Source organism: Procambarus clarkii, chromosome 47 (genome assembly GCF_040958095.1).
Source record: "Procambarus clarkii isolate CNS0578487 chromosome 47, FALCON_Pclarkii_2.0, whole genome shotgun sequence".
NCBI lineage: Eukaryota > Metazoa > Arthropoda > Malacostraca > Decapoda > Cambaridae > Procambarus > Procambarus clarkii.
The window spans coordinates 23,777,342-23,805,299 of record NC_091196.1 but is presented as its reverse complement, the minus strand read 5'-3'; the positions used below and the strand labels follow the sequence as shown (position 1 = coordinate 23,805,299).

At 42.5% G+C, this 27,958-nt stretch overlaps 1 protein-coding gene across 2 annotated transcripts in view; it reads right to left on the bottom strand.

The window, feature by feature from the left end:
* The window catches only part of Mctp (multiple C2 domain and transmembrane region protein), a 239,592-nt gene that overhangs the window by 163,095 nt on the left and 48,539 nt on the right, over window positions 1-27,958 (bottom strand). Inside the window, exon 3 of one of the 2 annotated variants that reach the window (XM_045749849.2) lies at window positions 10,023-10,106. In XM_045749849.2, coding sequence (XP_045605805.1) covers window positions 10,023-10,106 — 84 coding nt within the window. Of the gene's footprint in view, window positions 1-4,425; window positions 4,542-10,022; window positions 10,107-27,958 lie in introns of those variants that run through there. The other variant, XM_069302136.1, reaches the window with a different exon arrangement.

Below are 27,958 nucleotides of genomic sequence, written 5' to 3'. Positions count from 1 at the left end.
TGGCGATTTAATGGAATAAATGAGCATCGACGTCGATGGACTTTGCGCGTTTGTCTATATCGCTTACCCTTGTGGCTAGGCAAAACTAATTTCAAATTAAACCCCCATGGAAAATATATAGAATTGGATGACGCTACGAGAGGACCAAGAAAATGGGATGAAGGATAAAAACATAAAATACGAAGACAATCGACTTGAGAATGGTCCAAGACGGACCGAAACGTCGTCGTCGTCCCTTCACTTTCTAGTGTGTGTGGTCTGCTCAACAACATACGAAGACAAGTACAAAATACAGTGACAACAGAGAACACCTTAGGCTCACGGCCCAAAATACTCCCAACCAACACCTGCCTTGGGACCTCGCGTTGCTTCAAAGACTGCTGCTGGTAGGGAAGGGGGAAGAGGTAGAGGGGTGAGATGACAGGACGCATGATGAGTGGACAAGCCAGAATGATATCATCATCACCCTACGGATATACCTGAAGGTAAATTAAGATAATGGAAGGGAACTATCAGGAGAAAGCGCCAAGCTATTACTATATTTTATATATATATATATATATATATATATATATATATATATATATATATATATATATATATATATATATATATATATATATATATATATATGACGATCACAAAACACTGATCATTTTATGCGGAAAATCCACAGAGAAATATGAAAGGAGGTGAACGTTTCGGCTTTGTTAAAGCCTTTGTCAACACCAGCCTTTGTCAACACCAGTCTGGTGTTGACAAAGGCTTTAACAAAGCCGAAACGTTCACCTCCTTTCATATTTCTCTGTGGATTTTCCGCATATATATATATATATATATATAAAAGCACTTGTAAGGAATTTGGATAAGGATTTGGAATGGGACGGGGTGGAAAGGCAATGGTGCCCAACCACTTGGACAGTCGGGGATTGAACGCCGACCTGCATGAAGCTAGACTGTCGCTCTACCGACCAGTCCAATTTTATCCTTTCCCTTACTAATTCACTGCTTAACTATAATACTACCTATCCACCTTTATACTCTCATAGCCCGCCCTACGTCTCTCTCTATCATTTCTACCTTCCACCCATTCCTCCCTATTTATCTCCCTCTCTTAATCCTCCCACTCCAATATTTCTAGTCATCCCAACGTCCTGTTTAAATGGTACTATTTTGTAACGATTTGGACTATCGTACACCTATTGACGTAATGGACAAGTGAATATTAATATTTGGTACTATGCACTTTATAGGAGTACGGACAAAATAAAGCTAAACACAAAACTTAAATATTTCTAGGTCTAGTATAGCACCTATATGTACTATATTAGACCTCAGAAAACGTGAATTAAGCATAGGACGGTGAGGCTAGGTAAAGGTTTTATTAGCAACATAAATACCAAACCTTTTCCAGTTTGTACAAATTCAATAGTAACCAAATTCTACTTATTAATTATCCATCACGTCATATATGAACGATGGTCCGCAACGTTACTATATTGAAACAAGTTTATTGAGGTAAAATACACACAAAGGGATGAGGTAGCTCAAGCTCTTCTCACCCCGTTCAGTACAACGTGTTAATACATACATATACACACAATCGTCGTTACTATAAGTACTATCTATAAACAAGAGAACGGTTTTTTTTTTGCTTTCCTTCCTCCACCTCTCCCTCATTCCCTCCCTTCGTATTTATCTTCCTCTGTTCCCCTTCCACTCTCTTCTTCCATCCTTTTTTATCTCCTTTCCTTCAACTCCCACAAACAATCAGTCATCCGAGGTATGAACATATGGCGCAACGAAACTCAAGATTAGGTGTCAAGTTCCTGACTTTATCTGCATGGGATAATATAATCATTTAGTGGTGATATATGTGTCACCTTAAGTCTCCTATATATCATCACCGTAATATATACAGCCACACATTTACAGCCACTAAGGAAGTTTGTATAGCCCATTTGAGATGCCACCACCACTGCGAACTGATCAAGTGAGATTTGTCAACAATAGCGAGAATAGTTCATGAGTTAAAATTTTTTAACAGTGTAGCCTACAGCTTCTGTAATGAACATTCTTAATAATACCGCCCTACATACGCTACTATGTAGTATGTTGCTGGCGCCATCTGACCTTGTAGCAGCGAGTAACAGTGAGTTTAATTAACAAACACTACATATATAGAGCGATACATACATATATTGTGCGACACATACACATAATGGGCAACACATACACATACTAGGGCAACACACACATACTAGGACGACACACACAGATAATAGGACGACACACACACATAATAGGACGACACACACATAATAGGACGACACACACACATAATAAGACGACACACACACACACACACATAATAAGGCAAAACACCAGACAAACACTCCTCTGAAGACCAATATAATACTCTAGCAATGTCTACGCACAAGACTGGTGGCCAGTTAGACTAATACTAACAAGTCTAGCTAATTTGTCTTTCTCCAACCCGACGACATGAACTGAACTGAAGCATTTACGAGATAACAAGTAAAGAGGAATTTACATTCAATGTCAAATGAGCAACCACGATGATTTGAGCAGTTCTTCCCTCTCATGTTGCCGAGAATAGAAACTATTCTTTATGCCCCCACCACAAATAAGACGTTTCCGCGTTCGTAAATTCTTTGGCAAGAAATGGCTGACCTTGAAATCTCACATTCGCCATTAATTTAGAATAGGCATCTTTATTCGCAACAATACAAGTCACTACAATGAAGTAACTAGGTCCGGTCATTTTTGTAATAGAACCAGTCAGGTACCTTTTTTTTGCATAAATTGTGCTAGTAGTTTGAAACGTGATATATATTAATAAAAACATCGTACAACGTTTCGAACCTCCATGGTTCATTCTTAAGTGAAAATAAATTACAGAGCTCGTTACATTTATACCAGTACGGGGTCGGGTGATAAAACAAGTAGAATAAAGGAAAAGGAAGTGGGATAAATAGGGGATAAAATAAAACATGTATACAGTCATTTACCACTGAAGCGGTAAGACAGATATAGGAACACAATTATATCAGAAACACGAATAAGGCAATTTGAAGGTGATCTCACGTTAGGCATCAGAAACTAGCTTCTTCTCACTATTTGACAAACGACAAATTTGAAGTGGTTTTGTCTAACCTGAAACGTAAATTTTGAAGTGGTTTCTGTCAAACTTGAAGCGTTGAGACCTATGCTCTTTAGTTAAAAAAAAAAAAAACAATATTACGATGCTTTTAATTTCACCAAGGCATCGGAATTTTGAGGCGTTAAAATTTCAATGCAATAAGTGTGAGGACAGGTTGGATATAGCGACCACCAGGATCCACGAGGTGAAGGTTCTAGGAACCGATATAATTAACCGTAATTCAACCCTCGATTTTAATTTTGCCAACGATTTTCGGCCCTGGTTAAGGCATTTTGAGTTAACTTGTGGTAAATCATGGCTTTATTGTTTTTTTTGGTACAAGATTCGATGTTCAGTGCAAGCTGATAGCTGGATAATTTGCTAATTCATTATACACAGTTTCCTTAGCTTACTAAGTAAATAGGAATGGTTAGGAAGTTACAAAACGGAAGTCGTAAGAGTCAATGCACCAGCACCAAAAATGTTCCCACAAGCAATTCAAACCAATATGTATTTTAACACCTGAACCCCAAGAACAGTCAGCGAGCCTCCACTGACAGCAACAGCAACTTGCCTTCAATGGCCTGTTGATGGCTTCCACAGGCCCCCGACACCAGCCTGGCTTCAAATAACAGCGGCAAGTCAGACAGCCGGCTGACTGGCTGCTGACTGAAGCAGCCAGCATCATTGATCACAAGAGAGCCAGGGACCTGACAATGATCACAATATGACAACCGGTCAACTTTAAGACATTCTGTATCCGACACTGTACTTTCTAACACCCCCTGGTTACTGTACCCGGTTTCAGAGACTGCCTGGGAGCAGCACAGTTGCTTCACTTCACAGTACTGCTCAGTGTCTGATATCACCGTCGTTTCTGACCGTTCTTCCCGACTGTATGTAAGACGTAAGGCATACATATTCACAGTCAAGCAGCACAATTGAAGATTTAACAGATTAACTACTTTCAAAACGTTTTTGATTCACATGTATACATATAGCCTGGTATATGTGTATACTGTCTTAGCGTCTCTGTAACGATTAGGTTGTGAGCATCTTCATGACTGGGCATACTTATAACTTTCAATATTACAGCTTTTGGTTTGTATTATAAATTCCGGAATTTAGGCCTTATTACAAATCAATCAGAAATTCTGGGAAACACTTCATAAGAGGGCAAAATGCCACGTGCAATAATTTATTATTATTTCCTGATTTCTAGTTTGTACTCAGAAGCAGAGTGGAAGGGATAGGTAACGTGCCTCAGAAACTATCACACTAGAGGTGTCAGAGCACCAGCATCCATGACACGTGGAGAGCAAGGAGACGGGAGCGAGAGACAATGACAGTCTGTCCCCTGCCACAACTACAATGCTACTGACTCGCCAGCCAGACCAGCGAGCCTCCCATCCGCCAACCAGCCGCGTCCGCGCGCGTCGCTCCCGGACTCGTTCATTGACAGCGCTTTCCCGCCTCCCAACGCGTTCTCCTGGCTTAACTGGGGCCACCCTTGTGTCAACATTTCATACAGGAATATATATACCGAGACGTATTCGAGTCTTGTTGGGAAACATCCAGGCTGGAACATCTGGGAGTGGACGTCCGGACACCTGCTCTGCCTAGGAACCGTCGAAACGCGTAACGCGATTTTGACCATTAGGTCTCAATACTGACGTCAGGCATTCCTCTGCAACGTCCCAGATTCATACGACGTCTTTGGCACTTGTTGTCGCCTGGGGTCACAGGGGAAATTGATAGATTTTTCATTTTCCGGTTGGATCTTCAGACTGATAGACTGTGACTGTGGCTTAGTCAGAATATTCCGAGAGTTAGCGGGTCTTGGAGAACTCATGGTGTGCCCTCGGGGGTTGTGGGCGCCATTATAAGTCATTTTTTGCCCAATTGACTCAAGTTTAAGATGACATCGTGATTCTGCCGAATAGCGAATTTCTTCGGCTACCCAGAGTTTACAGGACCGTGCCTTATCACCACTGGCTGTTGATCCTGAATCATTACTGTGGGAAGTTCCCAGGCGCTCACCAACCATCTGCCTGGCGGTGTTTATCTGTCGCAAGGAACGGTAGTTTTCCGTCGACACTCGAGGTGTATATAGCCAAAAGGTTTTGTGTTTTATCCTACGCGAGAGCGCCTGGGCACAATAGGCACTTGTGGCCTCGCGAAATCAAACAACAGCAAGCGAGAGGCTATACCGCCGGTTTCTTGGTGTTATATATTATGAAAGTTTCTTGATTTCTCGACGATATTTAGAACTAAAGCATACTCACTGGTTAATCAGTAAGCTTTAGTGGTTTTCTTAATAACCATTTAGCTGCAGCAGCTATAGTCTAGCTAGACATTGAAAACCAAACCAAATTATATATCAGCATAGCATTAGGCTGCATTAATTCGCCTTCAAGACCAACCCGTCCTCATAACAGAGTTAGTCTTCAATACAGCAGCTCCTTCTCCCACCCCACACACTTTATGACGAAAATAACTTTGCACGTGTCTCAATGAATTCGTTCCAATTTTCATCAAAGTGCTTCCTTTACTCGTACACACATGAATGCTTCACCCGCGTACTGTAAATACAATAACTTCCAACGTAATCAAAACACCTGAACTAATCGCGGCCTAACTTCCGATACGGAGAAAATGGTGCTATATAATATTAACTTATATTTGGGGAAAATACCGTATTTACATCACTTTACAAAAATATTTCGCGTGCGCTTACTAGGTACAACCACAGGGAAGCCTGGTTCCATAGTCGGTTACCCAAGTGTTTTGAACACTTGTATGACCCTCTGTCCTGCGTGACAGTGAATACCAGCATTATCCTCACTTTAATAAGACTTAATCGAAATCCTCAGATTAGGCAAAGTTGTAATTAATTTTGTCAATAAAGATGTTAATAACAATAAGTGTTTTGAAACTGGAATAGGCTTCCTTTCTGTTATGAATGTAAAACACTTTACACATTACTTTCAACCAATTATTTTCGAGCTTATCGGTAATGGGGGTGATTATCCCTGATATGATTATTGTGCTTATCTCTCAAGCCTAAAAGTCATAATGAAAATATTCCCAGACACTATTTCACAATAATTAATTAAAGATGTTAAAACATGAATGTTCGGCGAGTAATAAAAACATTTTAAAACAAATGTTGGATGAAACAGCATAGGATAAATATGTTAAGATGGATAACATGATCCAACTGTGCTAGGATATCGTCCATGCCAGGACCGTGTGTACTCGCCTAGTTGTGCTTGCGGGGGTTGAGCTCTGGCTCTTTGGTCCCGCCTCTCATCTGTCAATCAACCGGTGAAATGTATGTGTGTGTGTGTGTGTGTGGGTGTATATTGCTTCATACGAGAGCGTTTGCAAAGTCAGGCAATAATCTCAAGCAAAGCTCAACTTTACTAAGCCAAAAATTGATTTAATGAATAGTAAGTTAAGAAATTTATTTTAATTCGTTGCTCATTTAACTAACTCAAATGTAAACAACGTAGCGTGTGCTTAATGAGATCGACAGAACGCCAATTACAGGCGATAAACAAAAGATAATTGCCTGTAATGTTTTAATTGTTCCTGTTCTAGCATCACTACAAAACTACAATTTTATCATCAATACTTAAAAACGACGACATAATATTAGAAAATATGTTTTTTCAATAAGAAATCGTAATATAAAAACAAGTGCAAATTTTGTATCACATTTCCAAATGGAAAAATTTACATAATTTATAAAAAAATGTAATTCTGGCCAGGAAAAAAGACTAATATAAATTATGTTTTAAATAACTGAAACAACAAACTAGCTAAGATCACTATCATTCACCAAGATCCGAGAGTTAAAAGAAGGGCGGAAGCCGAAGCCGGAACTACGCACTGAGAGGCGGGACGGAGGATCCAGAATCCACCGAACTCGCCTAGTTGTACTCACGTAGTTGTGCTCGCGCGGGTTGAGTTTTGGCTCTTTGGTTCCGCCTCTCAACCGTCAATCTACTGGTGTACAGATTCCTGAGCTTCTTGAGATCTATCATATCTACATTTGAAACTGTATGGAATCAGCCTCCACCACATCACTTCCTAGTGTATTCCATTTACTAACTACTCTGCCACTGAAAATGTTTTTTTCTAATGTTTCTGTGGTTCATTTGGATACTCAAATTCCACCTGTGTGCCCTTGTGCGTGTACCCCCAGTGGTAGTTCCCTACATCAAGCCTACCTCAGCAATCATACACTCGATTTTTGTCCAACCAAAATACATGCGAAGCTTCGAAACATGAAGACATTCTTGATGAAATAATTATTCGATCAATAACAAGGATATAATTTGTCTTCCACTAATTCGTCTTTTACATAAGCTACCCGTACTACATATGGGTCCCGTAGCATAGTGGGCTACGTGTTCGTTTCCCCGAGCGGGGACGGAGACGATTGAGCACGTTTCCGTTCACCTGATTCACCTAACAGCAAATCGTTACCTGGGAGTTAGGCAACTGTTGAATCCTGGGGGGAAGATGCAGTAGCTAGCCTATTGGTGAGGGGAAGGGGGGGACCTCGATAAGCCTAACAGGCTGAACAAATCCACAAGGGCCGTGACGAGGATTCGAACCTGTGTCCGGGAGCATCCCAGACACTGCCTTAATCGACTGAGCTACGACAGGGTTAAAAAGAGTCGAAACCAAAGTTTTAGGCAGGTAGCCTAACAGGCTACCTGCCCCAATTATGGAAAAACTTATGGTAAACCATATATGAGTTTACATCAATACCTCAACTCTTCGGAAAACAATTTAAACATCCGGGATGGTCAAATAACTCCCACCATAAGAGAATACGAGCAGCTCAACATCCTTCTTGGCCGAGCTGCGTTCATAATAGGTAACATTATGGGTGGACGTCTCCCTTCCCACTGAAACTTGACTGACAGCACTGACAACTCATCAGTCGAGGCACGACTAGGCTGTCAACCTGTCAGATGAGGCCCAACATAGTTTATAAAATAATTCGCGGTTCTTAAAATTATGAATTAAAGTATGTACCTTCAAATAATGTTTAGACATAATTCAAAAGCATTATTATTATAGAAAATGTAAGAAAATATTTAACAGTTAAATAATTAAATTTTTTTGGCTTCTTTAGAATATACTGGTCACCCATCAATTTTCATTTTCTTTGACAGTTCATCAAGCGTTGTTAGCTTAAATAAAGAAAACGTTTAATCCCAACCCAGCAATGTTATGCCAAACTATTATATATGTTACAACTCTAGGATACTTTTCCATAACTGCCCAAATTTACCCGAATTTATCAGAGGGCCACCATCTGCACTGGACTCGTCTTGGACAAGAAGCCAGCGGCTTGTAAAAGGTATCCACTATATTTTCAAATTAAAGCAACGTATTAGATTTCGGCCCAAAAAACATTGAAAATATTTCCTGATAGTCGAAAAAAATGAATGGTCAATTAGTTCCCAAACTGTAATTCACGAGATTTCAAATATGTCGGCCGTGTGACTTGTTTCCATATTTTGTCGGACCAATTTTCCAATAAATATTTTTACATTGCAGGCGATGAGTCACAATAACGTGGCTAAATTATGTTGACCAGACCACACACTAGAAAGTGAAGGGACGACGACGTTTCGGTCCGTCCTGGACCATTCTCAAGTCGATTGAGAATGGTCCCGGACGGACCGAAACGTCGTCGTCGTCCCTTCACCTTCTAGTGTGTGGTCTGGTCAACATTTTTACATCGAGTTTGTCAAAGAGTTTTTACACTGAGTTTGTTATTTTTACATTGAGGTGTCAAAGCATTCTTGCTCTGACACCTTAGCGAGGTGACCTATTGTGTGTGTGAAGTGTGTATTTCCCCCGCCGTCAGCGTGCCCCGGGCAACACCACAAGGAGGTGACGGAAGAACTTCTAAGTTTGACAACCTGTCATATAATTACTGTGACTATAGCAGTTTCCTGTCATGAAATCTGTGTTACACCTACCTTGACTGTCACAGTGGCCGGCGACCACACGAGAGGCTGCTCCTTCCACACTTACCTGAAGCAACACAGAATATAGTGTGAGAATATCCATGATTTCTATACATATATATTTAAATTGGTTATGTACATTATAAGTAACCCAACCCACACATCTCAAGTGAAAGTGAGGACATTCCGGTCCATCTACGACCCGTATCAAGTAGTAACAGGGAAGAGGGATGAAGATTAAGCCACCCAAAAGGTGGCACGGGCATGAATAGCCCGTAAAGGGAAGATGGGGTGGTTGTTGTTGTTATAGATTCAGCTACTCGGAACTAGTTCCAAGTAGCCCGGGCTATGGTGAGCCCGTAGCTAACCTGGCACAGGAGCGGGGCAAGTAGCATGGGCTATGGTGAGCCCGTAGTGGACTTACCTGGCACAGGAGCGGGGCAAGTAGCACGGGCTATGGTGAGCCCGTAGTGGACTTACCTGGCACAGGAGCGGGGCAAGTAGCACGGGCTATGGTGAGCCCGTAGTGGACTTACCTGGCACAGGAGCGGGGCAAGTAGCACGGGCTATGGTGAGCCCGTAGTGGACTTACCTGGCACAGGAGCGGTGCCGAAGAAAAATCAAAACGTAAAGATAAAACGGAAGAATACTGCTATTAGCATTTAAAATCAAAATGTAGATGATGATTGGCTACTGACCTTAAAGCTGGATATAAGATGAACGATGAATGGCTACCAGCCATAACAGAAGATGTAACATGAACGGCGATAGGCTACCAGCCATAAAATAAGATTACAACATGAACGGTGATTGGTTACTGATCTTAAAGGCGTGCGAAAGATCAACGGTGATAGGCTACTGACCTTGGTGGGCGTGTCGTGAAGTTCTGGGACGCGGGAGACGTTTGGGTGAGCCGACCAGTGCGCGGACGTTAGGAGTCAGGGCATCTGTGTTAAGGTGACAGCATTATAAACCTGCTCTTGGTACCATGACAATCATTATAACATCATATATAACAACATGTCAGTCATTATAACATATAGCAAGCCATTATAACATCACATGGTAACCATTATGTCATCATGGAGCAACCATGGTAACAATTTTAACATCATGTGGTAACCCATTATATAGAAACCATGTCAACTATTATATCACATAACAGCCAAGTCAACCATTAAAAACGTTCTCCAGTAGCCATGACAACCATTAAAAACGTTCTCTAGTAGCCATGGCAACCATTAAAAACGTTTTCTAGTAGCCATGACAACCATTAAAAACGTTTTCTAGTAGCCATGGCAACCATTCTGTAGTAGCCATGGCAACCATTCCCTAGTAGCCATGCCAACCATTAAAAACGTTCTCTAGTAGCCAAGTCAACCATTAAAAACGTTCTCCAGTAGCCATGGCAACCATTAAAAACATTCTCTAGTAGCCATGACAACTATTAAAAACGTTCTCTAGTAACCATGACAACCATTAAAAACGTTCTCTAGTAGCCATGACAACCATTAAAAACGTTCTCTAGTAGCCATGACAACCATTAAAAACGTTCTCCAGTAGCCATGGCAACCATTAAAAACGTTCTCTAGTAGCCATGGCAACCATTAAAAGCGTTCTCTAGTAGCCATGGCAACCATTAAAAACGTTCTCTAGTAGCCATGACAACCATTAAAAACGTTCTGCAGTAGCCATGGCAACCATTAAAAACGTTCTCTAGTAGCCATGGCAACCATTAAAAACGTTCTCTAGTAGCCATGGCAACCATTAAAAACGTTCTTTAGTAGCCATGGCAACCATTAAAAACGTTCTGCAGTAGCCATGGCAACCATTAAAAACGTTCTCTAGGAGCCATGACAACCATTAAAAACGTTCTCTAGTAACCATGACAACCATTAAAAACGTTCTCTAGTAGCCATGACAACCATTAAAAACGTTCTCTAGTAGCCATGGCAACCATTAAAAACGTTCTCTAGTAGCCATGACACCCATTAAAAACGTTCTCTAGTAGCCATGGCAACCATTAAAAACGTTCTCTAGGAGCCATGACAACCATTAAAAACGTTCTCTAGTAACCATGACAACCATTAAAAACGTTCTCTAGTAGCCATGGCAACCATTAAAAACGTTCTCTAGATGTCATGGCAACCATTAAAAACGTTCTCTAGTAACCATAGCAACCATAACTCCAGCCCAGGAATCACAATAGAGCAGCTAATTGTTGTCTATAATTCCTTGAACTAATTCAAATGCGGATAATTCAATTATGCTTTAAGAACTATTAGCAATTAATTAAGAATTGATGCTTATAGAATTATTAATAATTGAATTCATAATTAATGCATTAGGAACTATTAATAATTAAATTAATGTGTTAAGAACTATAAATAATTGAATAAATAATTAAATTAATGATTTAAGATATAGCCTATGTCTGAACTCAGGCCCTCGCTTGAGCACAATAAGCCATAGGGCGCAAGTACGATAAAATTACTAAAAATTTTAATTCTAGTTGAAACTCCAACACAGGAGGCTACACAGACCCTTGTGTTATCACAGTCGACACCAACACAGGAAGCTACACAGATACACACCTCCTTCCCGCTACTTGTTCCCATAATAAAATAATCCCATCTATCCAGAAACGCCTCGCTGTGATAAATAGTGCAGGATTTAGTAAACAAAAGTACAAAACTTGGTTTTAGGGGACCAAACACGTAGTTGTTGTTCCGTACAGTGATTAGGGTGTGATCAAATGTAGTTACGTTGTCACACACAGTGTTATGGGTCAATAGTTTATAAGATAATTGGAAAAAAACTCGTTTTCTGATTTGTCAAACCCATATATATATATCGTTAGGCTAGGAAGCATTAGCTTAGGTAGACGAGTAGTCACAATAACGTGGCTGAAGATATGATATCTAAACCACAAATCAGAAAATGAAGAAACGATGACGTTTCGGTCTGTCCTGGATTCCTTATCAATAATAATACAGACGGACTGAAACGTCGCCATTTCTTCATTTTCTGACATGGGGTTTGGCCGTCATGTTAGCTTAAGTTAGGCTGTATTAAGATCGGTTGGAATTGGTTAGGATAGGATGGGCAAGGTTAGGCTTGATTGCTGTTTTAAATTAGGATAGGATGGGCAAGGTTAGGTAGATTTTAACATCCCTACGGGCTCACCATAGCCCGTGCTACTTGGAACTTTTGTTCCGAGTAGCTGAATCTTAAACAATAACAACCGTTGGCGACCTGTCTTGTGTATGATACGATTTTCAACGAATGAGAGTCGAGAACGCCTGCGCAACGAGCCGGTGATACACACACACACACACACACTAACTGAATCAAATCAGGAAGGTTATTTGGAGGGTGAAACGCGACACTGATGAGCCAAGACACAGAATCCAACGAGTTCATAAAGAAAAATAAAAAAAGATAAAAAGAAAATTGAAGCCTCAATTTAATTATCTCACGCGTACATGTTTTACTGTTTTATCAACATTGATGCCACCTGTTATAAACATGGCTACACCTGTGGATCAACATCGCCACACCTGTGGATCAACAAGGCCACACACCTGTGGATCAAACTATCCATTTATTACTGGATCAAATCTGGAGAAACCAGTCGAGGAATTTGACTGCCATAAAAACCTACTGATGCAAATTTCGACGTAGCTTGAACCCACTGGAAAAGTTTAAGCGCTTTTAGAATCCAGTAGTGCAGTTCTGGATAAGTTTAAACATTACTGGAGTAGCTTAAGTGCATTTATAACTTAGTGAAGCAGCCTGAGAATACTTCGAGCTCAATGGAATAGCCTGGGTGCATGAAGAACTTCACGTAGAAGCTTGGAGGTGCATTTAAAACTCAATGAAACAGTTTGAGATCATATAGACCTCCCTGGAGGAGTTCCGAGAGAGCTGGTGACCCGCCAATGGAATCCGAAGAGCGTGGGAAGAAGAGAGAAAAACGGCAACAAATCAGCAGCGTTCTTGAGGCAACCCGATCTGCCCGCTGTTGCCAGCGAGCGGGCGGTGGCTCCTGGTGCTTGTGCTGTGCTTGTGCTTGTGCTTGTGCTGTGCTGTGCTGTGCTGGCTAGCTGGGAAATAAACCTGGCATGCAAGTCAGAAAGCAGGCGGGCAAACAAGCCAACAGAAAGGCAATAAGCCAGCAGGGAACCGAGTCAGCCAGCAGGGAACAGGCTTAAGGACCATTCTCACTCACCACACAGGAATGGCGGCGAGGTGCGATTCCAAGAATATCGATTCTCCTTTAAGTGTCACAATTGAATACATATATCGAGGCTCTTGGTGTTGTGTGGGAGGAGAAGGAGGAGGAGGAAGAAGTGGAGGAGGAGGAATAAAGGAGACAATGCACCAATCTCGTCTCGTCTCAATAAACAAAAAAGCAAGACTAATGTAATGAGAAGACTGATAATCAAAATATAACAAAGAAAAACAGGCTTGTAAATATTGAAACAATGTTTCTCTCTCTCCCTATGACACCCTCTCTCTCTCTATTTACAGACGAGTTCAACTAACCTCAGACCAGGTAAGACCACCACGGGCTCACCATAGCCCCTGCTGCTTGGAACGTTTGTTCAGAGGAGCTGAACCTAAAACAACAACATCCAGGCCAGATAATACAATTAATTTCAGCCCACAGACCAGAGGCAATAAGGTTCAGTCAAGCTGTACAAGGGGTTACATCTTCGACATCAAATGCCACTGATGAAAGGTCCTGACAGGTTTTGAACAAGTTTATTCGAGCTAGAGCAGGTGGGATTCAGGGAATCAAACGGGAATTACATTGAGAATTGCAAGTGATGTTATCGTTATCGCTGTTTACACATTTGGGGCGAAAACAGAGGGTGGGAATCAGACTTGGGGGCGGATAAAATGTCCAGATGCGGCTTCATTGATTCTAAATAAGAACTAATCCTGGCTTTTGGAATTGAACATATTATTTTGTTTTGGATTCCTCGAAGCACATGTGCTCATAGAATCTGGAATCACGTTCTCCAGTGGAGCACTGGAATCACAATCCCTCTGGGACACTGGAATAACAGTCCTTCTAGAACGCTTTAATCATAGTCCTTTTGTAGACACTGGAATCACAGCCCCTCCCCTCCCAATACGCATATAACCGCATAGTTTTTCCTATAATCTGCAATCATAAATCTAAAATACAAAAATCCAAAGAATCTGGACCATCACCCGATCCCACTGAAGTTCTTTTCCATAAGCGTCTCTGACATTGAGAATCGACACTACCCTATAATCAAGAATCACATCAGTTTGGCTCGCTGGAATCGGCAAGAGCCTCATTACCTTTTCCTGGAACTTGGAAGCTTTGACTAGTTGAAGGAGAAGCTGTAGGTAGTCAAACGAGAATCTTTGGTTAGCCCCAACGAGGACACGCTTTTAATCAAGCATGAGGTTTAATGGGAAGTAAAACCAGGCACGTCTGGGTCAGGTAACTAATACGTCATCAGGTTTTAGCGCTCATAAAACTTCACAGTGATGGAAAAGGGAATTTATTTTCCATTAAAACTAATGATTATTGGGAATGCGTTCGGTTCAATGTTTTCGCCCACAGGACGGGAGACAGGATAAGAGGGAGGTTTGAAAGACAGGCGGAAACAGATGATAAGACACGGAGATACAAAGGCAGCAGACGGGAGACATCTCCCATCACGTAGGGTGCAGTTGCACCTCCACAGATCTCCAGTATCAGTTCTTGATACTGGTAATGGCTCAAAACGGCCACCACTTACGGGCTGTTCATGCCCGTGCCACCTTTTGGGTGGTTTAATCTTCATCAATCAATCAAAGGCAGCAAAGGAGAAGACAGAAGCGCAAATGTATGACACACACACACGCACAATAACAAACAAGAAAGTATTTAAATACATAACAAAACCACACACACTCGATCAAACACTGTATATGTCCATTGCTTTCCGTTTCTTCTGTCTGTATTTGCCTTCTTGCATCTAACTATCCCTTCATCTCTCTGTCCATACCTGCATCCGTCCCTCGTCTGAGTACAATATCCACATTTGCATATGAAAGCTAGGCTATCCTCGCCTCGGGTGAAACACAGCCTAAAGCATAGTGATTATATTCATTATCCGGCCGCTTCCGGCCTCTCAGTCTTGATATTAATATATCCGGCTATCGAAGCTATATATATATTATATTATATATATACCCAGTTTGTGAGGTTTATATTCCATGGGAATTTCTCTGTTGTGTATAAGGGATGAATTCTGAAGATTTTATATGTGTATAAGGTGTGAATAACGAGTTGATGAATGTAAACAACTGATTTCATGTAGTGCTTTTCTCACATGGGCCAGTAGGCCTATGCGAAGCGTGGACACTGCCAGTACTGACCTCGCATGGTAAAATATAGGACAAACTAGCCATTAAAACGATGATTAAATAAGAACATAAGCAAATTAAACCATATAACGTAGATATAGCATAAATCCACAACACAGTACTATAGTTCAGAAAAGTAAAGCAGGTTAATTCACATACTGACGCTCACCTTCAACCTTTGACAGGTTCTAACACCTGCTGCGGACCTGTGTACACACTATCCCAGTCACTCTGCCTCTCTCTCTCTCTCTCTCTCTCTCTCTCTCTCTCTCTCTGCCTCTCTCTGCCTCTCTCTGCCTCTCTCTGCCTCTCTCTCTCTCTCTCTGCCTCTCTCTCTCTCTCTCTGCCTCTCTCTCTCTCTCTCTCTCTCCTAACACCTACTGTGGATCTGTGTACACACTCTCCTAGTCTCTGTCTCTCTCTCTCTCAACATACACTGAGAGGGGAAGAAGTTGAAAGCATGAAATGGCACAGCCAGACAGAGGGGGAACTAAAGAAGAAACAACAGCTCGGGTTTAACATGACTCCGGAGATATGAATGAACACATGCACATCAATATGATAAAATAGGGTAGAATTAACCGCAATATCTGACAAATGATGGGAAGAAACAGACGCAAAATAAATGTGGAAACTAGCAGCAATAGTTAAGAGAAAACATTACAGATATTCACTAGTCAGGGATGAAGTCACAAAGGCAAAACAGTAGCAGGTTAGACAGTAAATAGAACGAAGAAACAGACAAAAATTCGACCGACTTTTTAATGGACCAGGACGGACCGAAACGTCGTCGTGGTCTCTTCACTTTCTAGTGTGTGATTAAGTCAACAAAAATTGGATAATGGAACTGGAATATATGAACGACTATCGAAAGGAAAAACTAACAGAAATGTTAACGAGGGAGGTAACGACTAGTAAATTTGGGGGAAAAAAGGTAAGGCAAGCCTAAGACAAGAACGCAGATGTTACTGACAGTCTCAAGCAGATGTTCAGAGTCACTGCGGCTCGATTGGAAGATCACGAAACTCAACTGGAAGATTGGAGAAATAAATTAAAAAATGGTTTGAAAGGCGAGGATTTGGAGTTGATGCCTAACCCCCTTTAAGCACTTCTAGAGCAGCACTAAGACACACACACTAGTTGATTGACAGTCGAGAGGCGGGACCAAAGAGCCTAACCTCAACCCCCGCAAACACAACTAGGTGCACACACACACACACACGTTTGTAATTAACTGTGCAAACACAATAACGAGAGGTGCCACAGGCTGGGAGTTGAAATTAATGTGCAAGTGACTAGTGTCAGATGACGGGAATTGTAACATAAGGGGGAAGGGGTGATGGGGGTTATGTAGGGGGGAGCGGTGGAGGGGTGGAAGAGTTGGATGGTGAGGGGGTATGGTTATGGGAGAGTGGTTCTAGTGGGAAGGGGACACAAGGCTCCACTCACACCCAACACATAATAACCCCCTCCCCCTTCCCGTTAACCCAAGCATCAAAAGGATTTACATGTAAACAGACTGACGTGAATGACAGAACATTGATCAAATGTTTGAACATTGAATGACGTGAATGACATTGAACATTGTATGGAAAGTCTGAAGGCTTGCACACCTTCCCATCACCCAAAATCCGTTTATAAGTAGGAGGCAAGAGTCTGCGATTTTATAACTGAGATGATTGATTAAAGTAAATTATTTATTGCGGTGATTAAAGTGACTGACTAATAATTATCAAGTTGCGGGAGTAATTTATGCAACGGCCACAAGAGGTTAAGTGGATTGATTGTGTTCGTGCGTTTCTAGTTTGGATAAACAGTTGCATTTTTTTACGTAGTGTCAAATGAAGAGAAAGGGCCGTACCTTACATAACGCCATCTTTGGCGCGCTTAATTATTATTTGCGCCTGCAGGATCGCGCTATTAGCTCTTGGACCCCGCCTTTCTAACCGTCGGTTGTCCAATGTACTGACTCCCGACCCATTTTTCTCTGTCGTATCTACTACATATATTTCTCAAACGCACACACATAATCCTAAGGATGCAGCCCGTAACAGTGGACTTCGTCATAGGTACCTATTTACAGCTAGGTGAACAGAGACATCAAGTGAAAGAAACTGCCTATTTGTTTCTGTTAGGACAGGGAATCGAACCATGGTCCGTGGACTGCGTGGGTACTCAATTTCCACCTGTGTCACCTTCCTCGCGTACTACCCGTGTTAACCAATTTACTTTTTATCTACCCTGTCAATTCCTCTGAGAATTTTGTAGGTCGTGATCATGTCTCCCATTACTCTTCTGTCTTCCAGTGTGTGTGTGTGTGTGTCTATTCACCTAGTTGTGCTTGCGAGGGTTGAGCTCTGCTCTTTCGACCATCCTCTCAACTGTCAATCAACTGTTACTACTAATTCCCCCCCCCCCTACGCACACACCCAGGAAGCAGCCCGTAACAGCTATTTAACTCCCAGGTACCTATTTACTGCTAGGTAACAGGGGCATCAGGATGAAAGAAACTCTGCCCATTGATTCTCGCCCGCGCCGGGAATCGAAATCTGGACCACAGGATTACGTGCCCGGCGTGCTGTCCACTCAGCCACCGGCCTCTAGTGGCTGGTGTGTGTGTGTGTGTGTGTGTGTGGGAGCGGGGGGGGGGAGGGGGTTTACCGAGCGCCTTTGGCAGCTGTGCTTCCTCTAGTGTGTTTGGTATACAATTTAGGTGTTTACTGAGACTGTCATGATTCGCGGTATAATTCAGCCACGCGTCTAACGACCATCACAAACTGCTGCCATAACACCACCAACAAACAGGCGCTCACATTTGCCCGCTTCCCAGTTATAATATTTTACAAATTGCAAAACCAAAACATCGTAACTGCTCACATTTTAAAAGTGACCACCATCAACCCTCCGAAAGAAAACGTAACATAAGATTACCCATAACGAAAGACCTAAGTAGGTGATAGTTAAGGGCTAGTAAGGAACGGCCGTCCTCCCCACACGCAATCATCAACTTTAACATACTGTGTATTAAAAATTTGTTTATTCTCGTATATAAATTAATATTATAATACATAAAAATTCTATTTATAGTTAGGTGTCGGTTAGGCTAGGTGTTTAGGTGCTGCAACCCGTCCTCGACTCAAGTCCATTCCATCCAGCGGTCGACCCCACAGACGCATTCATGAATATTTACATGCTGTTCATTCAAAACGGAAATTTTCTCAAATATAAATTAATATTATAATATATTAGCATATTGTGTATATATAGGCATAGGTTAGGTTAGGTGTTTAGGTTCTGTTGGCGATTATTTGTATTTGTAGTACGTGGGTGAAGCATTTACAGCGTTGTGGTTCGAACAAAATTCGTCAGTGAAGCACTTGTTCCGGATATGTTCGAACGTCAACAGTTGTGAGTCGCGTGTAAACCGCTTTTCATTCATAAACAGGGGGTTTGGCGGGTGCATGGAATCACTTTTGGCTCTTTGTTTGGAGGACGGGCTGTTTACAGCGTTGTGGCTCGAACAAAATTCGTCAGTGAAGCACTTGTTCCGGAAGTGTTCGAACGTCAACAGTTGTGAGTCGTGTGTAAACCGTTTTTCATTCATAAACAGGGGGTTTGGCGTGTGCATGGAATCACTTTTGGGTCTTTGTTTGGAGGACGGGGTGATAATAACATGTGATCATACTGAACAGCTGGGGAACGACCCCTTAAAGACACTTACCAGCAGCCTCTGTCCAATGCCTCTGGCTGTCATCAAACATCGCGAAGATCCGCACTAGACTGTATTTACCCTCCCGTCTCGCCATTGCTCTGAATTACCGTAATCCTGTCTTCTGTCCCTCCTGCTTCGTCGGCCTCGGGGCCCCGCCTCCACCCATACACTGCGAGACTATCTCACTTTAACCAGTCTTCAACCGCACAAGGTCACCTGGGGCGGACCCCTACGATGGTGTTTAATACTGTCACACAAGGTCTCTTAAAGATACAGTAAAGTCGTTATAAGGTCATACAACGTTCCTTAAAGCCCAATAAGGTCACTGGAGGTCATATCTTATCACTGCCTTATCACCAACAAAACTATCCATATCGTCACACATATATTTTTGCAATATTTTAGGCTGCCACAAATAAATGTTTTCGGCAGAATTGAGCGAATCAACAGGAGCGCTTAGCAGACAGACACTTGTTCACTGACACTTCTGGTCTTCACTGACAGTCTGATGGACCACACACTCTCCTCTACGACCAAGGGGCCGGTATGAATCCACAAATTAAAAAGCGGTTCGCTAACGAACGGGAAGCCAAAGGGTGAATGAGGCTATTGAGGGCCGCCTGGTATTGAGAGGGTGGTGGTGGTGGTGGTTGGAGGGAGGGTGATTAGGGGTGGGGGTATGGAGAAAAGCGGGGTGGGGGCGATGAGGGGTGAGGGGAGAAGGGTACTTGACACAGGTGTTAGAAGACACAGGTGTTCTAACACCTGTGTGAGTCATGTGAGGGCAGTTGGTCATTTCTTGAGGAATTTAAACTAAAAAAAATAATACGTTTTAAGCATATTATGTTTACAAAAACTTAGCGAAAAATATCTTTGATAAATGGTGGCCGTGATTTGATGACCACTATAACAATATAATATTATAATAGGAGCATAACACTTCTGCTTTAATACATACATACATCTGGGTTGAGCCAGAGCTCAACCTCCGCAAGCACAATTAGGTGAGTACATACATACCAAAGGGGGGGACCTTTGACATATTGCCGGCTTCCTGTCCCCGTTGAGGCCACTGGGGAGATAGTGGCCCTCAGAAAAATTCGGGTAAATGTATATATATAAATACGAAGCATGATAAATATTAGCTAAAATTTATAAATTCATGCCTAGTGAGGTTATGTAATTGCCCCAGGTGTCGGTTAGGCTTGGGAAGGGCGAGAGAGAGAGAGAGAGAGAGAGAGAGAGAGAGAGAGAGAGAGAGAGAGAGAGAGAGAGAGAGAGAGAGAGAGAGAGAGAGAGAGAGAGAGAGAGAGAAGGAATAAGGGTCACTTCTTAGGATTAAATGATGTATGACGTCCATCGGGTACTTAAGTGAAATGTATATTTGTCGGGAATCCAGTTCCTGTAGCTAGTATGTTATTTCCCACCTCATTTAGCATGTCTCACTCTTCCCCCTAGCTCTATTTCCTACTTGTCCTAGCTCTATCTCTCATCATTCCATGGGACACTATCTCCCACTCCATAGGGTTCTAACTGTAAATGTCTGACATGCTATGTCTCATCTCCACTTCTGTTTGTGATGTTGAACTAGACAAACTAAGGCGCCAGTTGAAATGCACACATCAGAATAATCTTCATCTTAAACAGGCAGATCTTCAGGTTAAATTACGCTTTGAATAGTCTATTTGAGTCCGTTGGTTTGACCCGTTATACTTTCAAAAGTCCCGCGAGTCGGCGGCTCCTCCTCCTATTGGTCGTATTCATATCACGCGCTCTGTGATTTGCTGTTGAGCTTAAATCAGGGCCTTTCTGATTGGTTCCTTCAATTTCAAACATGTACACAATATTTCTTCAACCGTTACGTTTAAATGACAGCCTAAAAATTCCTTTCCCTTCGCCCCCACCAAACCATCAGTACAAACCCCCTTACCATTCCCTTGCAAAATCCCTCCCCCTTCCCCCAGTACAACACCCCATCTCCCCCTGGCCAGCGTCAATCCCCCCCCCAGCCCCCAAGTAGCTATCCACCCTGATTATAACTCACGTACCTATAATCAACAAGTGACTCAAGACCAATCAGACGTACCCCTTTCATTACACTCAGGTAAATGGTTCTGTTCTGATTGACCATCTTAGAAGAAAACAACAACGTGAAAGAAACATTCTTAGGAAATTATTCACTAAATTATTTCAAACACTAAATTATTCAAACATTTATCTGTCCAATGGCCTTAGAGAGAGAGGATTGAGAGAGACTGCATTGTTCGGCTGATTAAGAGGTATAATTTGACAGGTATATTGATGACAGGCACACAAATTGACAGATATAGACATGACTGGTATAAACTGACAGATACAGAGTGACCTGTATAGATCTGTCATGTCAACACCATTCTATGTCATGTCTATACCTGTCAAATAAAAACATTGAAAACAGGGGAAAAAAAGGACAGGCTAGACAGAACCAGAGACGACAGAGGAGAGAGAGATTAGACGGTACACAAGCCGGACTATAAAACTGACCGACACACCCACTCACGATGCACACAGATCGATGGCAATATTCTCCTCCCCCTCTGCTGTGGGAGGCTAATACAACACACGCAACAGTATTGACCTCACCCTTCAGTAATGCCTTTAATAGAGCCTGACTTGTAGTAAGGAGGAGGAGGAGGAGGAAGTAAGGAAGGAAGGGGGAACTAGAGGAACAGGGACAATAAAGAGTAATATTACTAGTAACAACGGAAGACAAGGTGCACACACCCTCTGTGTATTACACCGTGGGTGTAGTTATACTGTGGGAGATGCTGGGGGGTGTAGTTATACTGTGGGAGATGCTGGGGGGTGTAGTTACACTGTGGGAGATGCTGGGGGGGGGGGTGTAGTTACACCGTGGGAGATGCTGGGGGGTGTAGTTATACTGTGGGAGATGCTGGGGGGTGTAGTTATACTGTGGGAGATGCTGGGGGGTGTAGTTACACTGTGGGAGATGCTGGGGGGGTGTAGTTACACCGTGGGAGATGCTGGGGGTGTAGTTACACTGTGGGAGATGCTGGGGGTGTAGTTACACTGTGGGAGATGATGGAGGGTGTAGTTACACTGTGGGAGATGATGAGGGTGTAGTTACACTGTGGGAGATGCTGGGGGGTGTAGTTACACTGTGGGAGATGCTGGGGGGTGTAGTTACACTGTGGGAGATGCTGGGGGGTGTAGTTACACTGTGGGAGATGCTGGGGGGGTGTAGTTACACCGTGGGAGATGCTGAGGGGTGTTTTTACACTGTGGGAGATGCTGGGGGTGTAGTTACACTGTGGGAGATGCTGGGGGTGTAGTTACACTGTGGGAGATGCTGGGGGTGTAGTTACACTGTGGGAGATGCTGGGGGGTGTAGTTACAATGTGGGAGATGCTGGGGGGTGTAGTTACACTGTGGGAGATGCTGGGGGTGTAGTTACACTGTGGGAGATGCTGGGGGTGTAGTTACACTGTGGGAGATGCTGGGGGTGTAGTTACACTGTGGGAGATGCTGGGGGTGTAGTTACACTGTGGGAGATGCTGGGGGTGTAGTTACACTGTGGGAGATGCTGGGGGTGTAGTTACACTGTGGGAGATGCTGGGGGGTGTAGTTACACTGTGGGAGATGCTGGGGGTGTAGTTACACTGTGGGAGATGCTGGGGGGTGTAGTTACACTGTGGGAGATGCTGGGGGGGTGTAGTTACACCGTGGGAGATGCTGAGGGGTGTAGTTACACTGTGGGAGATGCTGGGGGTGTAGTTACACTGTGGGAGATGCTGGGGGGTGTAGTTACACTGTGGGAGATGCTGGGGGGTGTAGTTACACTGGGAGATGCTGGGGGGTGTAGTTACACTGTGGGAGATGCTGGGGGTGTAGTTACACTGTGGGAGATGCTGGGGGTGTAGTTACACTGTGGGAGATGCTGGGGGTGTAGTTACACTGTGGGAGATGATGGGGGGTGTAGTTACACTGTGGGAGATGCTGGGGGTGTAGTTACACTGTGGGAGATGCTGGGGGGTGTAGTTACACTGTGGGAGATGCTGGGGGTGTAGTTACACTGTGGGAGATGCTGGGGGTGTAGTTACACTGTGGGAGATGATGGGGGTGTAGTTACACTGTGGGAGATGATGAGGGTGTAGTTACACTGTGGGAGATGATGAGGGTGTAGTTACACTGTGGGAGATGCTGGGGGGTGTAGTTACACTGTGGGAGATGCTGGGGGTGTAGTTACACTGTGGGAGATGATGGGGGTGTAGTTACACTGTGGGAGATGATGAGGGTGTAGTTACACTGTGGGAGATGATGGGGGTGTAGTTACACTGTGGGAGATGCTGGGGGTGTAGTTACACTGTGGGAGATGATGAGGGGTGTAGTTACACTGTGGGAGATGATGGGGGGTGTAGTTACACTGTGGGAGATGCTGGGGGTGTAGTTACACTGTGGGAGATGATGAGGGTGTAGTTACACTGTGGGAGATGCTGGGGGTGTAGTTACACTGTGGGAGATGATGGGGGTGTAGTTACACTGTGGGAGATGATGGGGGTGTAGTTACACCATCTCCCTCATCCTAATTTCAGTTCTCTAACTTGTTCAGGAAAATCTAATTCAAAACTTTCCCTTTGATATAAAGGTTTCTGGCACTTAACTTCTCCTCTTTCTCCTCAGGAGACGGTATAGAAAGTCAATTGAAACGTCAATCTCATTTTAATATTTTCGCTAATTGACCAAATCTTTTATTTTTCCCCATTTATATTTTTCTCACCCCCAAGCCATCCACCAGCAGCTCACTCCAAGCCATCCACCAGCAGCTCACTCCAAGCCATCCACCAGCAGCTCACTCCAAGCCATCCACCAGCAGCTCACTCCAAGCCATCCACCAATCCATCAAATTCCAAATTCACTAACACAGATGCAGCATTCAGCACTAATTATCGCAACCCTTCTCTGATTCGTCAATTCGTCCTCCAAGAACCCACTCACTCATGAGCTCTCTATCCTCATCCTCTCACTCAATCCTCAAGACTCACAGCTCGTTCTCCAACGGTTCATCCTTCACTATACAACTCGAAGGAGTCGAGTTCGGGCGAGAGGGTGCCATGGTCTTCTGAACTTCTTGAGAAAATATTTTTGGAATTGCAGCAGTCTGGATTCAAGAGAGAGAGAGAGAGAGAGAGAGAGAGAGAGAGAGAGAGAGAGAGAGAGAGAGAGAGAGAGAGAGAGAGAGAGAGAGAGAGAGAGAGAGAGAGAGAGAGTATTTGATTTTAAAGAAAACTTTACGCTCAATCTCTTAAAAAATTATGGAGGGAGGGAATTATCAGGGGGAAAGCGCCAAGCCATTACGCCTATATACCACTTGCAAAGAGCCAGGATAAGGATTTGGGATGGGACGGGGGGGGGGGGGGAAAGGAATGATGCCCAACCAATTTGGACGGTCATAAGAACATAAGAACATAAGAACAAAGGTAACTGCAGAAGGCCTATTGGCCCATACGAGGCAGCTCCTATTCTATAACCACCCAATCCCACTCATATACTTGTCCAACCCGTGCTTGAAACAATCGAGGGACCCCACCTCCACAATGTTACGCGGCAATTGGTTCCACAAATCAACAACCCTGTTACTGAACCAGTATTTACCCAAGTCTTTCCTAAATCTAAACTTATCCAATTTATATCCATTGTTTCGTGTTCTGTCCTGTGTTGATACTTTTAATACCCTATTAATATCCCCCCGGTTATGTCCATTCATCCACTTGTAAACCTCTATCATGTCACCCCTAACTCTTCGCCTTTCCAGTGAATGCAACTTAAGCTTTGTTAATCTTTCTTCATATGAAAGATTTCTAATTTGGGGAATTAACTTAGTCATCCTACGCTGGACACGTTCAAGTGAATTTATATCCATTCTATAATATGGCGACCAAAACTGAACTGCATAATCTAAATGGGGCCTAACTAGAGCAAGATATAGCTTGAGAACCACACCAGGTGTCTTGTTACTAACGCTGCGATTAATAAATCCAAGTGTCCGATTTGCCTTATTACGAACATTTATGCATTGATCCTTTTGTTTTAAATTCTTACTAATCATAACTCCCAGATCCCTTTCGCAATCCGACTTCGCAATCACAACACCATCTAGCTCGTATCTTGTAACTCTATCATCATTACCTAACCTCAGAACTTTACATTTATCAGCATTAAACTGCATCTGCCAATCCTTTGACCATTTCAAAACCCTATCTAGATCAACTTGAAGTGATAGTGAGTCCTCCTCCGAATTAATTTCCCTACCGATTTTCGTATCATCGGCAAATTTGCAAATGTTGCTACTCAAACCTGAATCTAAATCATTTATATATATTATAAACAACAGAGGTCCCAGGACAGAGCCTTGAGGCACTCCACTTACAACATTTTCCCACTCTGACTTGATTCCATTTATACTAACTCTCTGTTTCCTTTGGTATAGCCATGCCCTAATCCAGCTTAATATAGCACCCCCAATACCATGAGACTCTATTTTTTTAATCAGTCTTTCATGTGGCACTGTATCAAAAGCTTTGCTAAAGTCAAGGTATACAACATCGCAATCCTTACCACTATCAACTGCCTCAACAATGCTAGAATAAAAAGATAACAAATTTGTTAAACATGAACGGCCATTTATAAAACCATGTTGCGACTCAATTATTAATTTATGTTTTTCAAGATGAAGACGAATTTTATTTGCTATTATAGATTCGAGTAACTTTCCCACAATAGACGTTAGGCTAATTGGTCGATAGTTAGACGCAAGTGATCTATCTCCTTTCTTAAAAACTGGTATCACATTAGCAACTTTCCAAAACTCTGGCACTCTGCCTGACTCTATTGATTTATTAAATATGGTTGACAGTGGGTCACAAAGCTCCTCTTTGCATTCTTTAAGCACCTTCAGGGAAAGCAACGAAGAGAAAGGAAGCGCAGGCCCCTCAGAAAGTAAAGGAAGTACCTAAGCAAACATTAGTTGTGGGAGATTCCCAGATAAGGTATTTGGATAGAACGTTTTGTGCTAGAGATAGGGGGAACAGGTTAAGGGTTTGCTATCCCGGAGCTGGCATTGGTGATATTATAATCAACATGAATGATATTATGGCTGGTAATGGGAACAATCCCATTATTTGCATTAGCGTGGGAGGAAATGATGTTGGTCGAGTCAGGAGTGAGGAACTGATTCAGAGGTATAAAACAGCCATAGAGTTAGTTAGGAGCAAGGGAGGAATAAGAACATAAGAACAAAGGTAACTGCAGAAGGCCTATTGGCCCATACGAGGCAGCTCCTATTCTATAACCAAATAGGTCGGGGGATAGAACGCCGACCTGCATAAATCCAGACCGTCGCCCAACCGTCCAGCCCAAGTGGCAATAGTACCAAAATTATGGAACAATTAACCAAATTAATAATGACCAAACAATTGCGGATTATCACTCAACATAAACCATGAGAATCACAATCACTTACCGCATGAAACATGGCCAGCCATGTTAAGGTTAACAGGTACAGGTTAATGTTAACAGTTACAGGTTAATGTTAACAGGTAACATACAGGTTAATGGGGATTTCGATGTGGATTCAATATATAACTTATTTAAGAATATTCTAAACAAAGCACAGGAACGTAGTATACCATACAAATTGAATAGATCGAATACTAATGACCCAAAGTGGATAACAAAGAATTTGAAGAACCTTATAGGTAAAAAGAGAGCTTGGTACAAAAGGATTAAAAATGGGGAGGTCACTTTAGAACAGGAATTCGTACAACTGGTTAGAAATGTTAAAAAAGAGATAAGGAAAGCAAAAAGAAACTATGAAGTTCGCATAGCAGGGCAAGCAAAGACAAATCCTAAAGGGTTTTTTCAGTTATATCGTACTAAGACTAGGGAAAGGATAGGTCCATTAAAAACTGAGACAGGTCAAATAACAGATAGTGATGAAGAGATGAGTAGTATTTTTAATAAATATTTTGTATCTGTATTTACTAAAGAGGAACTTAACAATATGCCTTTAGCCGAACAAGTCTATGTGGGTGGGGACGAGGACAGGTTGACGAGTTTAGCAGTTACCAGGGAGGATGTTCTTAAACAAATAGTAAAACTCAAACCAAACAAATCCCCAGGGCCGGATGAAGTGTTTGCTAGGGTGCTTAAAGAATGCAAAGAGGAGCTTTGTGACCCACTGTCAACCATATTTAATAAATCAATAGAGTCAGGCAGAGTGCCAGAGTTTTGGAAAGTTGCTAATGTGATACCAGTTTTTAAGAAAGGAGATAGATCACTTGCGTCTAACTATCGACCAATTAGCCTAACGTCTATTGTGGGAAAGTTACTCGAATCTATAATAGCAAATAAAATTCGTCTTCATCTTGAAAAACATAAATTAATAATTGAGTCGCAACATGGTTTTATAAATGGCCGTTCATGTTTAACAAATTTGTTATCTTTTTATTCTAGCATTGTTGAGGCAGTTGATAGTGGTAAGGATTGCGATGTTGTATACCTTGACTTTAGCAAAGCTTTTGATACAGTGCCACATGAAAGACTGATTAAAAAAATAGAGTCTCATGGTATTGGGGGTGCTATATTAAGCTGGATTAGGGCATGGCTATACCAAAGGAAACAGAGAGTTAGTATAAA